This window comes from Schistocerca nitens, chromosome 3 (assembly GCF_023898315.1).
Source record: "Schistocerca nitens isolate TAMUIC-IGC-003100 chromosome 3, iqSchNite1.1, whole genome shotgun sequence".
NCBI lineage: Eukaryota > Metazoa > Arthropoda > Insecta > Orthoptera > Acrididae > Schistocerca > Schistocerca nitens.
In genome coordinates this window covers 663,579,205-663,597,090 of record NC_064616.1, presented here as the reverse complement: position 1 = coordinate 663,597,090, position 17,886 = coordinate 663,579,205, and the positions used below count along the sequence as shown (strand labels likewise).

Here is a 17,886-nt window from a genome sequence, read left to right as displayed (position 1 = left end):
TTGGCTCGTTCGACGTGCTAGTACCTCACATGCGTAAAAGAATCAACAGAAAATTTGTATAAATGAAATAAACAAAAACCCTCTGCCATACATTGTAAGTGCACTGTGGATTACAGAGATAGAGAAAAAGAAGTCAAAAAATGATATCAAATTTATGGCATACCAAAACCAGATGTACGATAACCAATGCACGTCATGGTAATTAGAAATAGCTTAACAGCACTTGTGAATGCCTACGTTAGACAAATGATTAGCGAACTATAGAGAAGTTTTCTTAGAAGTAGTATTTGTGACATGTTGTTATTGCTTTAAAATGCATATATCAGTTTTGAATAAGAAAGAAATATTTTGCTTTATGACTTAAGTTTATTGTACAAAAAATTATAGCCCATACAGGATAAAATTGTGCTGCATGTATGTAATCTCTCTCTCTCTCTCTCTCTCTCTCTCTCTCTCTCTCACACACACACACACACACTCACACACACACACACACACACACACTGCATGTGCCCACACACATAATACATTATATAATCAATTAGCACAATCATGAGTATGGAACAAAGTAATGTTGTTAGAATTCATTACTACTTAACAAAAACAGTAAAATATCACAGATCTGAAACAGACAGGTACTAGTTTTTTTTATGTGCAAAGAATTTTTGACTTAAGTGGAATCACTTTTCTTCTTTGAAAAATATGAAGAAGCTGTGACTGCTGCTGCTGTTGCTGCTGACCCAATTGCACTTGGTTGTGTAGAAGACAATGTTGTAATAGATGCGATGTGGGGTGCTGGCGGAGCCCTATGGACATGGGAACATATAAATATCTCACCTAATTAATTGTAGCACATGAAACACTCTTATGCATGACATACGCTGTATCCAGCCTGCCAGTGTCATTTGGTTCTGAACTAGATACTAAGTTATTTTCTTTTGTGGTGCCCTCATCCTACCTGATGTTTGTTTGCAACAACCAATAAATAATTCTCTCACTGTCATAATTCCAATCACATTCAATAAAATTACAACATTATTTTCACAACATTGAAAAAAATCATAAATATGCTTTACTCAGATTATATGTTACAAATTAGAAGAATGTTATTGAACTTTCTAATGCATAGTTATTTGATAAAATTAAAAATGATCTGACTGCAGTAAAGGCAGCAACCAGTGGACAACTGTATATAATAACAGTTTCTATGCAATTGCAGCAGATCTTATAGTTGAGAAGATTCAAAGTCAACTTCTACAGTGCTTTCATTCAGAAGAAAGGCACACCACAAAAATACTTCGAATCGGGTAAAGGCCGTTATCAACAAATATAATGTCAAGCTGCAAATCACTGTCATAACAAAGGACAATGCTTCCAACATAAAATCAGCTGCAGCATTTTTGAATCTTCTACATGCCCCATATTTTGTACATTCTTTAAATCTTATAGTACATTCTTTAAATCTTATAGTACATTCTTTAAATCTGTCAGTACAGAGAACTGTTGATGTGGTCAATAGCACTGTTATGTTTTTCAATAAGAGTTGATTTGGCTTAAGCCAACTTGGTGGTGAAGGGGGGAAAGAAAAAATGGAACCACGAATCACCAATCAATTATCGCCGTAAAGGGTTGAAATTCTTCAATTAGGGAGGTGTTCGACGATATCAACAGTCAGCTCCAATATATTCGCGACCTGGTATCTGCGGCAATTGTCAAATTAGGCAAATATTGATCAAGGTTTATTTTCCTAGAAGTAATTCCACTTGGGGCAGTGCAGATAACTGGTGCATCCAATGATTCAGCAATTGGTTCTGAAAATATGATGTACCCCAGCTATGTCAGTGCCCTGTGAGCATATCTTTTCAAAAGGAAGACAAATGTGTACTAAGAAAAGAATCACAGGCAGTGGATAAAACTGTTCAAATTTTGTTTATAAATCTTAACATTAATTCTTTCCTCCTTTTTAGATATGTACTGTCACATTGATCGTAAACAACAGCTGTAGATAATTTCAGGAAACACAAAATTAATTTGAAATACAGGTTGGCTGTAACCAAACTTTGGCTGTTTGAGCCAATGTAGATTGAAAACTGTTTACTGTATGGGTACCCAATGTCATTGTCACAGAAATGATGTTTGGATTATGTGCTGCAGGATTTGCATTGTTCATAGTGTTAGTGTCATGACTTGCTGTTAAGTGCCAGTACTGGCACAGCGATGTAGGGTTGAAATGCAAGCATCAGTGTGCACTACAGCTGCAGTCAGTCAACATGGGCCTGGACAAGGTGAGCAGGGCTTTACCGATAAGACTATTTTATCAAAATAGCAGCAATAGTTCTGCTGTTCTTCCCAAGTAATAACACATTAAAAGGATATGAAGAGGACCCCTTTCTGCACTAGTGTTGAAGATGATGATTGAAGTTAGAATTAACTGGCAATTTGGGAATTGCTCCTGTGAGAGGCCCACAACCAACTATGCCATAAATTGTTGAAGAAGTTACTATTGAACACTGGATGCAATGTGTCATCTTCAAGCAGTGCATGAGCTGTGTCACGATATATCTAGTGGGATTCCAGGCTGTTGTGGATGCAGATGGTCTTCACATTGAGCAACATTTGTAACCTCGGATGTAAATCTGGTATACAATTACAGGGTGTATACGTAGCCGAAGAAAAAAAAAATCCCGGCATTTTCCCGGATTTCCCAGTTAAAAATACACTTTCTCCCGGATGAAAATACACTTTTTCCGTGTTAAGTAACAGTATACTTTTCCTCAGAACTGTAAAACTTATCAATCCTTTCAATGGTTGTGGTTTTATACACCAGCGTAGAATTTCCCGGCACTTTAGAAAACGAAACTCAGGGGAAAAACAAGTTTTGGAATGATGTCTGATGTTCAGCAACATGTACATTGCATATTTTCGTATTACGAAAATATAAATTCGAATTCCACCAACACCGCATGTTACTTTCTGAAGGATTGAAATCGAAATAGCGATGCACTTTTATAAGCCAGTTGTAGCTCAAGTCAAGCGATCTCGCCATGAACCGATGACAGCGGATATCCAGAGCATAGGACACGTGAAGTAGTCAGCCAAGAGCAATATCAGTGTTAAGTAGCGCAAACAGACAAATAGGAAAAGGTAATGGTTTAAATTACTATACATAGTGTTGCTACAAGAAAAGAAAAGCTTTCACGTATAATGTTGGCATCTAAGATTAATAAGCTGCAAGAGAAGCTAAGCATTCACAAATAATGTTGATCTTTTTTTGCGCGTGTTACATCACACAAATGTGCCAGTAAAATTTTAACAACACAAATGTCTGATCTTCTGGGCTCGAAAATATTCTAAATGGTCGTTCCTCAAAGATTTGATTTTTGAATGAGAGTCAAATGCTCTGTGATTTAAGAAATTCATCGGATAGTCATGCACAGAGTTCATTTTGCGTAAAAAGAAATTTACTTTACTTGAAAATAACGGTTTTCAAACAACCATTCAGAATATTTTCCCGCGACCTGTTAGAAATAGATTTGTTTCAACAGTTGCACCAGACGACAGGTGTGGCCGTGCTTGCGCAGCTACAATGACGCAGAAAGCCCGCACATTCGTATGTTTAAAACATTAATAGATCTTACATTATGTCATAAAAGAAACAAGACATTAGAGGATACTCCATGAGCATGAGATTTTTGTGAACCATGAGATTTTTGTGAACCATGAGATTTTTGTGAACCATGAGATTTTTGTGAACCATACTAAAATGCATAATTTGGCTTAAAGTGCACATTCGAATGTCAAATTCAGATGTAAATTTTCTTGGAGTACCAGTACCGTATTATCTCATGTTTGGTTCTTTATTATGGCATAATACCATATATGCTAGAAGAATGAAAACGTGAACTTTAAATGCAGTGAACAGTTGAAACTAGCCAACAGTGTGGAATTAAACACTTCGTTTCAAATAAATTGGCCTCAGCAGAAAAGATAAATAACAGCCAAATTTCTGCAACAAAGCGACAAAAATAACTTTATTGTTCTGCAAGGCAATTAACGCTTGACGGTCAGAAAGGCGGAAACGAAACAAAATCTGAAACTAATAATATATTTTAGCCTTTCGTAATTATGTGAATGTATTTTAATTCACTTGATAGCTCCCAGCCACAGAAATCCGTTTTGTTTTAATCTGACATGAGAGCAATAAACGAAGAGGAAACAACAAAATCACTTAACGTACATCACGTGGAGACTACCACCTCCCCACTACAACTCAGACTGCTCTGTGCATCAGGTCCGGATCTACGATATTTCCGAAACGGGACAACATTAGATAGTGGCGCTCCCCCTCCATCGAGACTATGAAGTAGGATGCCAAAAATTACAAAAATCGACTTTTCATAACTATCTTCATTTTGTAGCACACATCTTTCTGAAGAGTCTGATACATAAAACACATATGTTCGAGGGAACATAAGACGTGTTATTTGGTCTTAAAGTGTGCCGAAGTGCAGTGCCAAGCCTCTTCACACAGCATTCTTCCTTCGCACGTCTCTGTATTTTGCTCTGTGGAATTCAAACGTGTAATATTTTGTAATGGGTGCAATCAAATTATATTCATGCCAGTGGAAATTAAAATGTCCTGTAGTATCTCTCCTGCTCCCAATCGGCCAGTTTGACATCCTGCCCCTCTTAAAAAAATCTCGCAATTAATACTGGATGGGATTATTTGTAACCGGCAGAACAAGAACTCTTCAGAAAATTTGCAGTCTTTACTGCCTATTAGCTGTTGTGTGTGGCATAAAATTAAATATATGATACATAAAACAAATAAATATATGATACATAAAACAAGTAAAGACAAGAGACAAGCAAGACAGTACACATTTCTTCAGTCCTTAAGTCCTAGCTTTTTTTCGTCTCTCATCTTGCCACAGCTTTATATGGCGTACTTTCCTTTCTGGGAAAGAATCTATTACCTCATCAAAGTTCGTCAACGATTTGCTATATCAAAAAACGAAATGTCGTTGTCTAATACTAGAAAAGCTGTTAATACAAATGGCACCTAAGACTGGTGTGGTTTCTCGATCTGATTACGTGCATTTTGTCACTGTCTGCTAGATAAAATGAAATAGGCCTGCCTAATATTGCAGTAATTGTTACACACACCAAATAAACGAGACTTTTTTGGCACAAATGGTCATTTTTATAACACGACAGAATATAATTCACGAAGTACCAATATCAAATGCCTATTAGGCCCTACTACAAGCAAAAAGTTTTGTTAGGAAATAGTTTCACATTTCATTCATACACTCTAGCTTCTGAAGCATGAGATCTAAAAGTAGTTGTACGAAAATTTTATATAAATTTGGAATCGTCATATTCTTCCGTGATTTGTGCGAGTCCTCGTTTATTCTCCTTCCACGTTCTAACAAACAATCTTGTCATCAATAATTCTGTAACTATTCCTGCCAGTGTCAACATTTATTCTCTGGTTAACTTCACTAACTCCGCCACAATCGCCGGTTTAGTTATCCCGCATTTATTCTCCGGTTAGGCGTCATTACGTGTACGTACAACGCGTTTTCCACGCTACTCCCAGAATGGAACTTGAGCGGCTTCTAGCCGAGGATTGTTAGTTGTTTTTTCTACTATGGTAGTCAGAATGTATGGAATTCGCTAATAGTTATAACAGCGCTGATCATTTGCAAACCCAGTCAACCACATAAACAGCGATTGTCATTCACCCTTTCGGCTTTATTCCGCTCAGGTTGTATAGACCAGTCCCCTTTCATCTGCAGGAAAGTTTATTTCTAGATGCGACGGGGATTCCCCTGGCAGAGACATCATGTACACTATGCACGCATTTAAAAATCAACTTACGATTCATTCAGAAATAAACTTAGAATTTGATCAAAGATGTTCAAAAACCAACAGGGATGCGTTCAAAATCATATGAGTAATCGATAGACCAATGGGCGCTGGATGCTTGGCGCTTTGTGAAACAAGGTCTTTTTCCTCAATAATATTAATTTTGCTGCTCAGCCAGCCCACAGTATTAATGAGTCAACAATGGGGGTTGTATCCATACATCGCAGTCCAGTACATCAACATTCTGCATCTGTCCACTATATGGTTCATCAATGCAGGCTGCCAGACTGTAGTCACCACAGTAGCTTCTAACACACAAGGCCATCACTGTAAGATAGAGTCAAGTAACAGTCATCCATACAAAATACATTTTGACACTCAGAATGTGAGTGAAGGTGTCCATATGTCCATTGTGGCCTGAAAAGTTTATGTTTTCTGGACAGTGGAAACAAAAAAGGTATGTTTATCATCAGTACAGAATCTCTATTTGCTTTAGCTACACATGCATCATGCATCACACCTTGCAAAATCTAAAATACCATGCCATGATAAATCCACATCCTCAAGAACAATCACTCCAGTCATTTCAAACTTTCTTGCATGTTTATGTCATGCCTTTTTCATTGACAACATATACTGACACTTACTGTCAAGCTCCAAATTTCTTTTATGGTTTCTTGATGGGTGAATTTGACCTAACACTGATTATAAAAACATAATTTATTTAACTGGATATTACTACAGAACTAATGCAATGACTTTTTTAAGTCACTAAAGATCCCAATTGGAGATATTTTACATTTAAAATTTTTATTATTAGCTCAATGACTCAACAAAGCACAGCAGCCATTCTGACATCCAAATTGTGATTGAATTAAGTAAACCATTATTATGCAGGTTCACATCTACTCTGGAGTACACTATCTTTTTAAAAATCTTAGTTATATTTAGTTACATGTTCCATAGATCATTTGAATGATTCATTTATTAAGTGATGAGGGATGAGGCAGTTTACAGGATATCTACACACATTTAGTATTAACATTAATCAACACATTTGTTAGTCCTACCCATGCCACTACACTTCAAGCTAGGGCATTTTTTTATTTTTATTTAAAGGCTTCAAGTTTTTAAACAGAAATCTGTCCATGGAATAGAAGGAGTTGTCCAGGATAAATTATTTTATGTTAGGTTTAAAACTTGCTTTGCTACCTGGAAAGCATTTTATGTCATTGGACAACAGATAAAACATTTTTGTTACTGCATACAGAACTCCTTTCTGAACCACTGACAACTTTATTAATAGGTAATAAAAGTGATTCTTTTCTGTAGTGTTGTAGGTATGGACATCACTATTCTTCTTAAATTGTGGTGGATTATTTATGATGAATTTTTTCCCATCAATATATGTATTGTGATGGTGCAGTTAAAAGGTCTATCTCCTTGAAGAGGTACCTACATAACATTTGTCGATGAACACTGCATATTATTCTTACTGCTTACTTTTGTGCAATTGATACATTCTTCCTAAGTGCTAAGTTACTCCAGAACATTATTCCATGAGAAATATGAAAATATGTCAGGAGGTTGATTCATTTGTTTCTAAAATTAGAAATTATATGAAGAGCAAAAGTAACTGGACTTAACTGTTCGAGCAGTTCAGTAATGTACTTCTTCCAGTTCATGTTTCCATCAATATGTACAACCAAAAATTGAATAGGAGTGGACCCAAAATGGAACCCTGTGGGACTCCCTTTGTAATTTCTACCACGTCACTAAAATTTGCTACCTTTCCAACATTATTTGAGTTGTTCAGCACAACCTTTTGCATTATCTTTGTTAAGTATGGTTTGAATCAGTTGTGTGTAAAGCCATCAATTCCATAAAACTTAACTTTCTCAAAGATAGTAACATGTTCTCAGCAATTACAGATCTTACAAAGATCACAAAAAATTATGGTTTAAGGCTTGTAATATTTGGTGAGTGACAGTAGAACGATGTGCTAAGTAAATTGTTCCTACTAAACGTGGGGCTACACTTTAGTACATTACTTTTTCATATATTTCAGAAACAGACGTCATTACGTAAACTGGATGATGATTATTTAAGAGCTGCTTATTACCTCTATTACAAAGATATTTAACAGTTGCATATTTTCATCAGTCTGGAAAAATTCCCTGCACCTGTGATGCATACATGTATCACTATAGACATCCCTTATTAATTTACGACAACTTTTCAGAACTAGTTAAAATTCCATGAACACTGTACATCAGTGACACACTTATGAAAACAGTGTTTGGTGGGGAAGGACAGCATGTGAAGGGCTGCATACTCTTATCTGCCGCCAGGCAAGGTCTCTTGTATCACTGACAGAGCTAATCTACACCTAAACCAACATTCTGCAAGCCACCTGATGGTGTGGGGCAGAGTTTACTTCTGGTATCACTATCTGATCTCCCCCCCCCCCCCCATTCCTATGGTCAACTGTCTATCACTGCATCATTCATCAATCCTCTGCTGGTCTTCCTGCAGTTACCGACAATCTTCTGATGTAGTTACCTTCTTATAGACAAGTGCATCATCTGCAAACAGCCTAGTGGAACTTCCAATGTTATCTGCTAAATAATTTATGTATATTGTAAACATTAATGGTCCTATCACATTTCATAAGGGTACTTCTGAATTTATCTTTACATCTGTCCATTTTGGTCTATTAAGAGCAACATTTTGTGTTCTAGCTGCAAGAAAGCCTTGACTCCAGTGAGAAATTACATCCAGTACTTGGAAAACTCATATTTTTTCATTAAACAACAGTGCAGGGCTGTATTAAATGCTGTCCTGAATTTATGGAACATGGCATCCATCACTGTGGATCTCGTGGAGGAACAGAGCGAGCAGAGTTTTATAAGCTCTGTTTGTGAAATCCATGTTGGTTTTTATAGAGGAGATTTTCATTCTCCAGAAGTATTGTAATACATAAGCATAAAACATGCTCCATCACTCTACAACAGATTGATGACAGAAATATAGGGCTATAATTATGTATATCCATCCTATAAACATTCTTGAAAATGGGAATGATCCGAGTTGTTATCCAGTAGCTAGGTACCCTTTGTTGCTCCCGTGACCTATGACAAACAGCTGCCAGAAGCGGAGCAAGTTCTTTCACATGATCTCTGAGAGTGTTACTGATATCTCCTCTGGTCCTGATACCTATCCACTAATAAGAGACTGTAGTTGCTTTTCTATTCCATATTCACTTATCTATTCCAGCTCCCACATTACAACCGCTTGTAAAACCTCTGTGTTGTTTAACATTCACTTCAACCTGTAACCCTTTGCAGCTTCACAATACAGATCAAATGTGAGATGCTGGCTGGGCGGAACTTACAAGAGTTGTTCTGCCTTTGAATGAGTTATATTTTCTGGAGGGGTAACTATGATGTTATTAACCAATATATCAGGAAGATGATTTATTTATTCTCTTCCAAAAATCAGCTTAATTGAATATCATACTTTTGTTGAGGTAGTGTAACGATTTCTTAACTTTTTTCAAAAATCTCTCTCTCTCTCTCTCTCTCTCTCTCTCTCTCTCTCTCTCTCTCTCTCTCTCTACAGCTGTATGAAATACTGTTACATTTCCTGCAGATTGGCTATTTCTAAACCTTCACTGTGTCATCCACCTGTTCCTCAATGCACATTAGCAATAGCTATTCCACTACTGAAAAGATTATCTCCTAAAATGAGTCAGATTCTGCAACGGGCACCAACATCAGATTATGAAAGATCTCTGTCGCATTGTCCACACGCTCATGGATCCTGTCTTGCATCCATTTTTGTGGCTATGGCTTGCATATTACTTTCTGTACAGGAAGGATTCACACATGGAAATGCTCACTGGAATGCAAGTAATTTACCAATTACCTATACCACAGCAACAACTGAGGCTTATGAGCATATTGTGAGTTTTATGGTGGCGAAGGGTCACAATGAGATGTGAAAGCAGATCCTCTGAAACTTGACCACATAGGCCAATGTTGGAGGAGATGTATAGCCCACTGTGTGCACAGACATCTTCAAGGAGAAATGGCCAGGGATGTTCTTGAATGAAGTCTCTGAGAAACTGACTGTCAACACGTTTGTGAGGAGTGAGGGGATTCGAAATATCACACTTACTATGTGTGGAACATGAAATTATACAGCTATAGTTTGTAGTGTAGTGTTGAAGGTGGTTGGTGAGCATTCTTCGTTCACTGGCAACCATAGCAATTCATCCTTCATGATTTCACCACTGAGACCACCCTTTCTGTAACCCTTCAGCACAGGTGAATCAGGGGGCTTAAAAAGTATGTCTTGTAGGCTTATGCAGATAGGTTTTGCCTGTATTAGCACCTTAACCTCAAATTTATGCAAATACTGTAACCATTTAAATTGAATTTTTCAGAGAGGTTTCACCTTGCCTTCATCATTCATCGTGGTTGTGACAAACGAGTGGGGGGGGGGGGGGGGGGACAGAGTGGGTGGGTGGGTGGGTGAAAGGGGTAGATTGCTCAGGTACCTACTCTACAGTCATATTGAGGAGACACTTCCTGTTTTCAATCATTGTAGTGCTAAGGGTGATGGGTGAGTACTCTTAATTCACTGACAACCATAACAACTCCACCCTGCGCAATTTCATAACACAGGCCATCCTCCTTGGAACTCGTGTAACTCCTGAAGCATAGGTCACAAGTTTTGTGAAACCAAGTGCTAGCCTTAGCCAGGTTACAGAAACCTTAGGTCAGCTATGCATGGACTTTGAGAAGGAAGATAAAATAATTATAGTTGGGGGAGCAGGAAACAGCCTGGCTATGAATCAAAGATATAGTATTAGGAGTGACCTGGATAAAAGAGCAGCATAAACTGGGCACACGAATGTGGGGTTTGTGGAGGTCTTTCAGTGCCATGATCGGCCCTGGATAAACACTGCTGTAAGGCGTGATAACACTGAGCTGAACGGGATGCTCCACACACCAGCAAAATCTCACACAAGTATTGTTCCGGTTGATGTTATTGGTAGGTGGGGTTACACTACACATGGCCTGCACCTTAATAGGAAGGGGAAAGATAAGTTAGCTTCCCTATTAGCAGATACTGTAAGGGGGGCCACAGTCATACAAGGGGTGATCCCTGTGGTTATTGGGACCAGACAGACAGGTTTTTTAGGTTAAAGCCAAATTCCAGACGGACAACAACCAAGGAAAATAGAAGAAAAGAAACATCATGCACAGCAAATAGGGATAAAGCTAACGGCAGTATCAACTTACTTCACCAAAATATCAGGGAAATAAAAAATTAAGTAGGTGAGCAGATAATGTGTTTATATGATCTCAAAAATAAGAATGAGATTGATATACTTTGTCTGTCTGAGCACCCTGTAACTGTGGGGATGGAAAATGTCAGTATAAATGGGTATAATTTAGCATCTTACACTTGTAGATCTAGTATTGATAAAGGAGGAGATGCCATTTTCATAAAACAAGGGTATAAATACAGAACTGTTGAAGTAAGCAAATTGTGTGTTGATCAGCACTTCAAGGTTTGTGCATGTGAACTTCCGTTAGATAATGTTGTGTTGATATTAGCAACAGTGTACAGGTCTCCACTTGGAGATTGGGAGCTATTCATAAAAAAGTTTGACTCCCTATTATGCTGTCTGTCAGACAAAAAGAAGAAGTTATTAATCTGTGGTGATTTCTATGTTAACTTTCTAAGCAATTCTGATAGGAAAAGTGAACTAGAAGTGTTGTTAAGGACATATAACTTAGAATCAGTGATCAGTTTCCCTACACGTATAGGTCAGGACAGTAGTACTCTAACAGATAATGTATTTGCACAGCAAGAGGATGTTGAACAAACACATAATTTCCCTGTGGTAAATGGATTATCAGACCATGATGCACAACTGATAAACTTACAAAACCTAACAAGGTGTACACCACATAAACCATTAAGTAAAAGTGTGAGGGTGCTCAATCCGGTATCTATAGATCACTTCAGAGAAAGTTTAGGAAATTAAACTGGGAAGATGTACATAATGAGCCAAATGCTAATAAATGCAGCATATGTCTTGATAAATCCCTTTTTGAACATTGTTTTCTAAAGAAAATTACTAAATGTAACACCACAAACTTTTCAAAGAAACCTTGGATTACTACGAGTATTAAAGTATCTTCAGAAAGAAAAAGAAAACTGTATGAGACAGCAAGAACTAGTAAAGATCCAGAAATAGTTTTACACTATAAAAATTATTGCAATATACTGAGAAAAGTTGTAAGGAAATCAAGAAATATGTATGTTAGAGAAGAAATTAACAACTCCAGCAATAAAATAAAATCAAGATGGAATGTTGTTAGAAGGGAGACAGGAAAAGTAACCACTGGGGTAGGTAGTACTACTGTTAAAGAGATTGAGACCATCTTAACCAACAGTACACAGGTAGCCAATGTATTTAACAATCACTTCTTAAGTCTACGAGAAAAAATTGGTGAGAATAGTTCAAAAGAAAAAGCCAGGCAGCACATGGAAGAGTCAGTTTTGAAAAGTTTTAGTCCCATTAAGTTTCACCTAACAACCTCCTGTGAAATAAGGAAAAATTATTAAATCTTTGAAAAATAAATGTTCTGTTGGAGTAGATGACATCTCTAACAAGTTATTAAAACAATGTGGAGCAATTACAGCTGATGTTTTGAGTCACATATGTAATGCATCACTGACTCAGGGTATTTTTCCAGACAGGTTAAAATATGCTATTGTCAGGCCTCTCTACAAAAAGGGGGAAACCATAGATGTCAATAATTACCGGCCAGTATCCTTGCTTACAGTGTTTTCAAAAATCTTTGAGAAAGTAATGTACTCAAGAGTGGTTTCAGAAATGCTGTTCCACTGAGACAGCAATATACAATTTCACTGTCTACATGATTGAGTCATTAAATAGTAAAATGTCACCAGTAGGAATATTCTGTGACTTATCCTAAGCATTTGATTGTGTGAACCATGACATTATGTTCGAGAAATTACAATTTTATGGTATAAATGGAGCAACATGTGAGTGGTTTAAGTCATATCTACAGAACAGGAAGCAAAAAGTCTCTTTATATGCTTCAAGTGATTCAAAGGAGTTTGCCACTTCATCCAACTAGGGTGAAATTACATTAGGTGTTACACAAGGTTCAATCATGAGTCCCCTCTTGTTCTTGATATATGTGAATGAGCTCCCTTCTTATGTGAAACAAGATGCTGAACCGACACTGTTTGCTTTGAACTTTGAAAAAAAACACAGTACATCCAATTTTCTGCTGCAAAAAGTATAATTCCTTCAATAAATATAATACAGCAAAAGAAGTCAGTAGCCAGGGTAGAGCATACTAAGTTTTGGGTGTACAAATAGATTAGAATCTTAATTGGGAAAGTCATATTTTGGATCTCCTAAAGTGACTAGGTACAGCAACTTTTGCAATCAGAATAATTGCTAATTTTGAGGGTGTAGAAATTAGTAAGCTAACATACTTCGCATACTTCCACTCTCTGATGTCATACCGAATAATATTCTGGGGCAACTCAACACTTAGCCAAAAGGTATTCACTGCCCAAAATAAAGTAGTTAGAATAATGTGTGGAGCTGATAGTCGCACATCTTGTAGGCATCTGTTTAAAATGATAGGAATTCTTACAACTGCTTCACAGTACCTTTAATCAGTAATGAAATTTTTTCTCAACAACATGGACCAGTTTAAAATCAACAGCGACATTCATGATTACAATAGCAGAAAAAAGAAAGACCTACACTATCCTTTACTTAACCTATCTTTGGCACAGAAAGGGGTAAAATATGCTGCTATAAAACTTTTTGATAAATTACCAGATGAAATAAAATGTCTGACAGACAGCAGTAATAGTTTCAAAAACAAACTGAAATCATATCTTCTTTACAACTCCTTCTATACCATAGATGAATTCCTGAATATGAGCAAATAAATCTGGAGATATAATATATGGGTTTTGTGCCATTTAAGGGGATGGGATAGATAATAGAAATATGTAGGTATAACACTATAATGTAAAAAAACTTGTTTCCTGTGCGCATTTGAAACGTTCACATCATAATGATTTTTCCGTGCTATTGATCAATGGAACACATAACTAACTAACTAACTAACTAACACAGGTGAATCACAGGGCTTGAAATGTGTGTCTGAATCAATTTAAAACTGGACATGGATTTTTAAAAGATGTAGCCTTGCACATTTATTTATGCCATTTACACCAGCACTGTATGTGTGTGTCTGGATTGAGGCACTTTGCCCACGTAACTGTTTTAATGAGTGTAGAAATAAATGTCAAACTGAAGCCAAGTAGATGCATTACCTTTAAAAAATCATTCTCACTTCATCATGTGGTTGCTATAATTTGTTGAATTTCCCCTCTTCATCAAATTTACAAAGTTGAATACAACATGTTGAACCCTACCCTGAAATTTTTCACACTAGAATAATACACCAAAAGAAATGACTATCAAATTTTTAGCTGCTAAGACAAACTGCAAGTACTTTTTAAAAATGATGAATTTACTCGTTCTTGTCACACGAACAACCACTTGTAACAGTGGTTTGTACAGCCCTTCCTGCCTAGCAGACACATGCATAGATTACCCATAACGAAGAGAATGTTATGTCATGTAGCATGAAGTACAAAGTGCAAACATGCAAATTTTAAGCACTTAAATCATACCAAAACTGTCTCAGATCATTAGTTTTTTGAAAAACTTGCACTTCATATTGACAGCTGAACTGTTGCAGATGTAATTGTTACACGAATTACTAGCAGAGGGGAAAAAAGACAAGAGAGTATATGATGTTACATGGCAGACATCTTCCATCAACTGGGGCTTTAATTTGTGAACATGAAATATTTTATAACATTTTTGTAGCACAGTTCTTAAGATAATCTTTTGCACATTGTATATTTTACTAACACTGTAACGTTTCCGTATTTATTCCCTGCAGTCATCAGGAAAATGTAAAGAGAAGTGCTGGATGATGAAAACTAACATTTTCTTTACCTAGGGGCTGAATTACACTATTAGTTTGGGGTGGAATCCAAATTAGTCTTTTTGTTGTCATTCTAAAGACAGAGGTGTTGTTATGTTCAGGCCAAGTGCCGAACAAAAGCTATGAACTGTTTTTCTGCAACTGGTAAGAAGACATTTAGGATTTAATAACAAAGATCAAACTGAAGTAAGTGCTGATAAAATGAACACCTCCAGAAAGTATGACTTAACACATTCTTACGATACATATATATTTCAACATATTGAAACATAATTTAGTTTTTGTACTTAACTAGCCTCTTTCCAAAGAACATAAAATGCTCTGCACAAAATATGAAAAAAATAATAGTAAAATGGCATACAGGAGGTGTAGGAAAATAAATAAATTCACATGAAACTTATGGGCTCAAAACACATTTACAATTTCTTCTAAAACATTCATTCAAGGCAATTCCTGTCTGCAGGTGACATGAAGACAAGAAGATCTGTAACATCTGTCACTTTCTCTGATTTAATGCCACTGGGGCCTGATTCAAGTTTGGATTCCTTGTCAACCATATTTGGAATTGTATGTAATCTCAGTATAAGTTGTAGAACACAGCTAAGAACCAACCTTTGTGTATTTAATTTGGACATATTTCTGAATCTGGAATATATTTTTCTTTCTTCTTGTTTTTGCCCTGAATACAGGCTTCAACATTTCTGCCCAATTCTTTATAATGTCATGATCTATTACAAAATCAAAAAGCGATAGGTTAATATGACATTCAACCATGACCTCCAGATAAGTTTTTTTTTTTTACAAGACAGATTTAAGACGGCCAAAATTTCGGTCGCATTGATTGAATGAATGTCCTCAGACTGGAAAAATGTGGTCAATGTCTAAATTAAAATTTCTGGTGAACCACATGCCAAACTGCACCATGTAAATTTTTGTGTTCCAACCCCCACACGCATTGGATAGGAAAATTATTGAGCTTATATTACTGGTCATCTCATTCATTAAGCAGTCAAACAGAAATAAAATAACAGAGTCAGGTTCTTTCTTGGCTTACCCTTCCATAAATCTGTACATGCAGGACAATCCATTGTTATCAATGTGATCATTAAAAATGTATCCTCAGAGGAGGCATTTGTAAAACAGCATTGGCACATTTAATTTCGGAACTGGCAAATTTTTACCATAGTCAAATTCAACAACAACACAAGTATGATCATTCTTACTTTGCTTTAACATATCTTCTTGTGTTCTGTTATACTGATCAACTTTGAATTGGTGCTGCAAACACACTGTTTGATAGGTGTCTTTAGGATCATTTTTTAACTTCTGCTTTCACTCTGTACAAAAGTTATAGACATCAGTTTTTAGGTGGCTATATGTGTTAAGTGACTTGAAACAATGAAACTGAGTGAGATGGCGCAGTGGTTAGTGCATTTTACTCGCATTCGGGAGGACGATGGTTCAAACCTGCGTTCAGCCATCCAGATTTAGGTTTTCTGTGATTTCCTTAAATCACTCCTGGCAAATGCTAGGATGGTTCCTTTGAAAGGGCACAGCTGATTTCCTCATCCACACAATCCAAGATCTGAGCTTGTGCTCTGTCCTTAATGACCTTGACATCAATGGGACATTAAACAGAATCTTCCTTCCCTCCATGAAGCAATGAAAATACATTTTGTAAGCGATTTTAAAATATTGTTTTGTATTTTCTTTGTAGTACTACTGAAACAGTTCAGTTCACATAGATTTTTTATGTTAACTTCAGTGTTTTCAAAATATTTCCGTTCAGATGTGTGTTGTGAGTAATGGCTTGTTTTGCTTGGAATCATGTTAAGAAGTGCCTTTAATAGATCAAACACATCACTGTCCAGCTTATGAGATCTACTGGTATGTGAGCCTCTTCTTTCCATAAAGGAACTGCCATTCGACACTTTCCCCCGAATAACACATATATACTTAACAGAAATTTGGTAAAGAGTCTGTATCATAGATAGATCGCCAAACTTCGACAGGTTCCCCTTCATTTACAATAACAGATTCCCATTTACACTGGCATGTGTGTTTTGGGTTCACTGTCTTTATTTTTATTTTAGCTTTGTGTTTATTTAAACACTGACCTACAATTGCATCCTGCTACGTTTTACTGTGCGCCTAAAAATAGTTTAACTTTTCTGCTTGAGCTTCAGAGAATATTTTCTTTAAACACTCCTTTAAACAACATTTCTGTACTGCTTTGAAAGTCTTGCCAGCTACAGCTGTACCAGATCGTGAAGTATATTCTTTTTCGCTTTGTTGTTTTATTTTCTCTACCTCACGTTTCATACCCACTTTCTTATTCTAAAGCGTTTCACTTCTAACCATTTCTTCATCAGTATTCATTACATGAAACCCTAAAACAATGGTAGACACAGCTACAACAACTTACTTAACAATATGCATAATACAATTCAATAATACGATGTACAATAATACAAATACAATATCCAACAATACAAGACATATAAAATAATGTAACAACTTGCAGAACTAATCACGATACATTCCCAATGCCAAAAAGTTGTTGTGGGTATGACATTTCAAACAAATGAATAACTTCGGTCAGTACAACCACATCAAAACTAAAATGTCAGAGTTTCTAAATTACAATATGATGGTTTGTTATAACACACCTCCAGAAAAGAGGCCCAGGAGCCTGCAGGTCCTTTGTCAGGAGATTGCTTCAATCATTCTCTCTTATTTTTACAGATTTACTATGCTGATTACAAGATTTTTCCAACTAAACAGACAATTCTTTTTTTAAAAAAAAAATTGGTGCTGACTTGCTTTGAGGTTCCTGAAGACACAGATAAAGCTGCAGAAACAGTAATCCACTGATTTTTATCAATAGCATCGTTTTATATAAGTGTGTCATAGCATCCATCAA

General features: G+C 36.5%; 1 protein-coding gene across 3 annotated transcripts in view; it reads right to left on the bottom strand.

Annotated features, from left to right (window-relative positions):
* Positions 1 to 393: 393 nt before the first annotated feature.
* LOC126249700 (spindle assembly abnormal protein 6 homolog) overlaps positions 394 to 17,886 on the bottom strand; it is a 256,468-nt gene continuing 238,975 nt past the window's right edge. For all 3 annotated transcript variants that reach the window (XM_049951376.1, XM_049951377.1, XM_049951378.1), the window contains one exon: positions 394 to 806. In XM_049951376.1, coding sequence (XP_049807333.1) covers positions 671 to 806 — 136 coding nt within the window. In that variant the 3' untranslated portion in view covers positions 394 to 670. The remainder of the gene's footprint in view (positions 807 to 17,886) is intronic.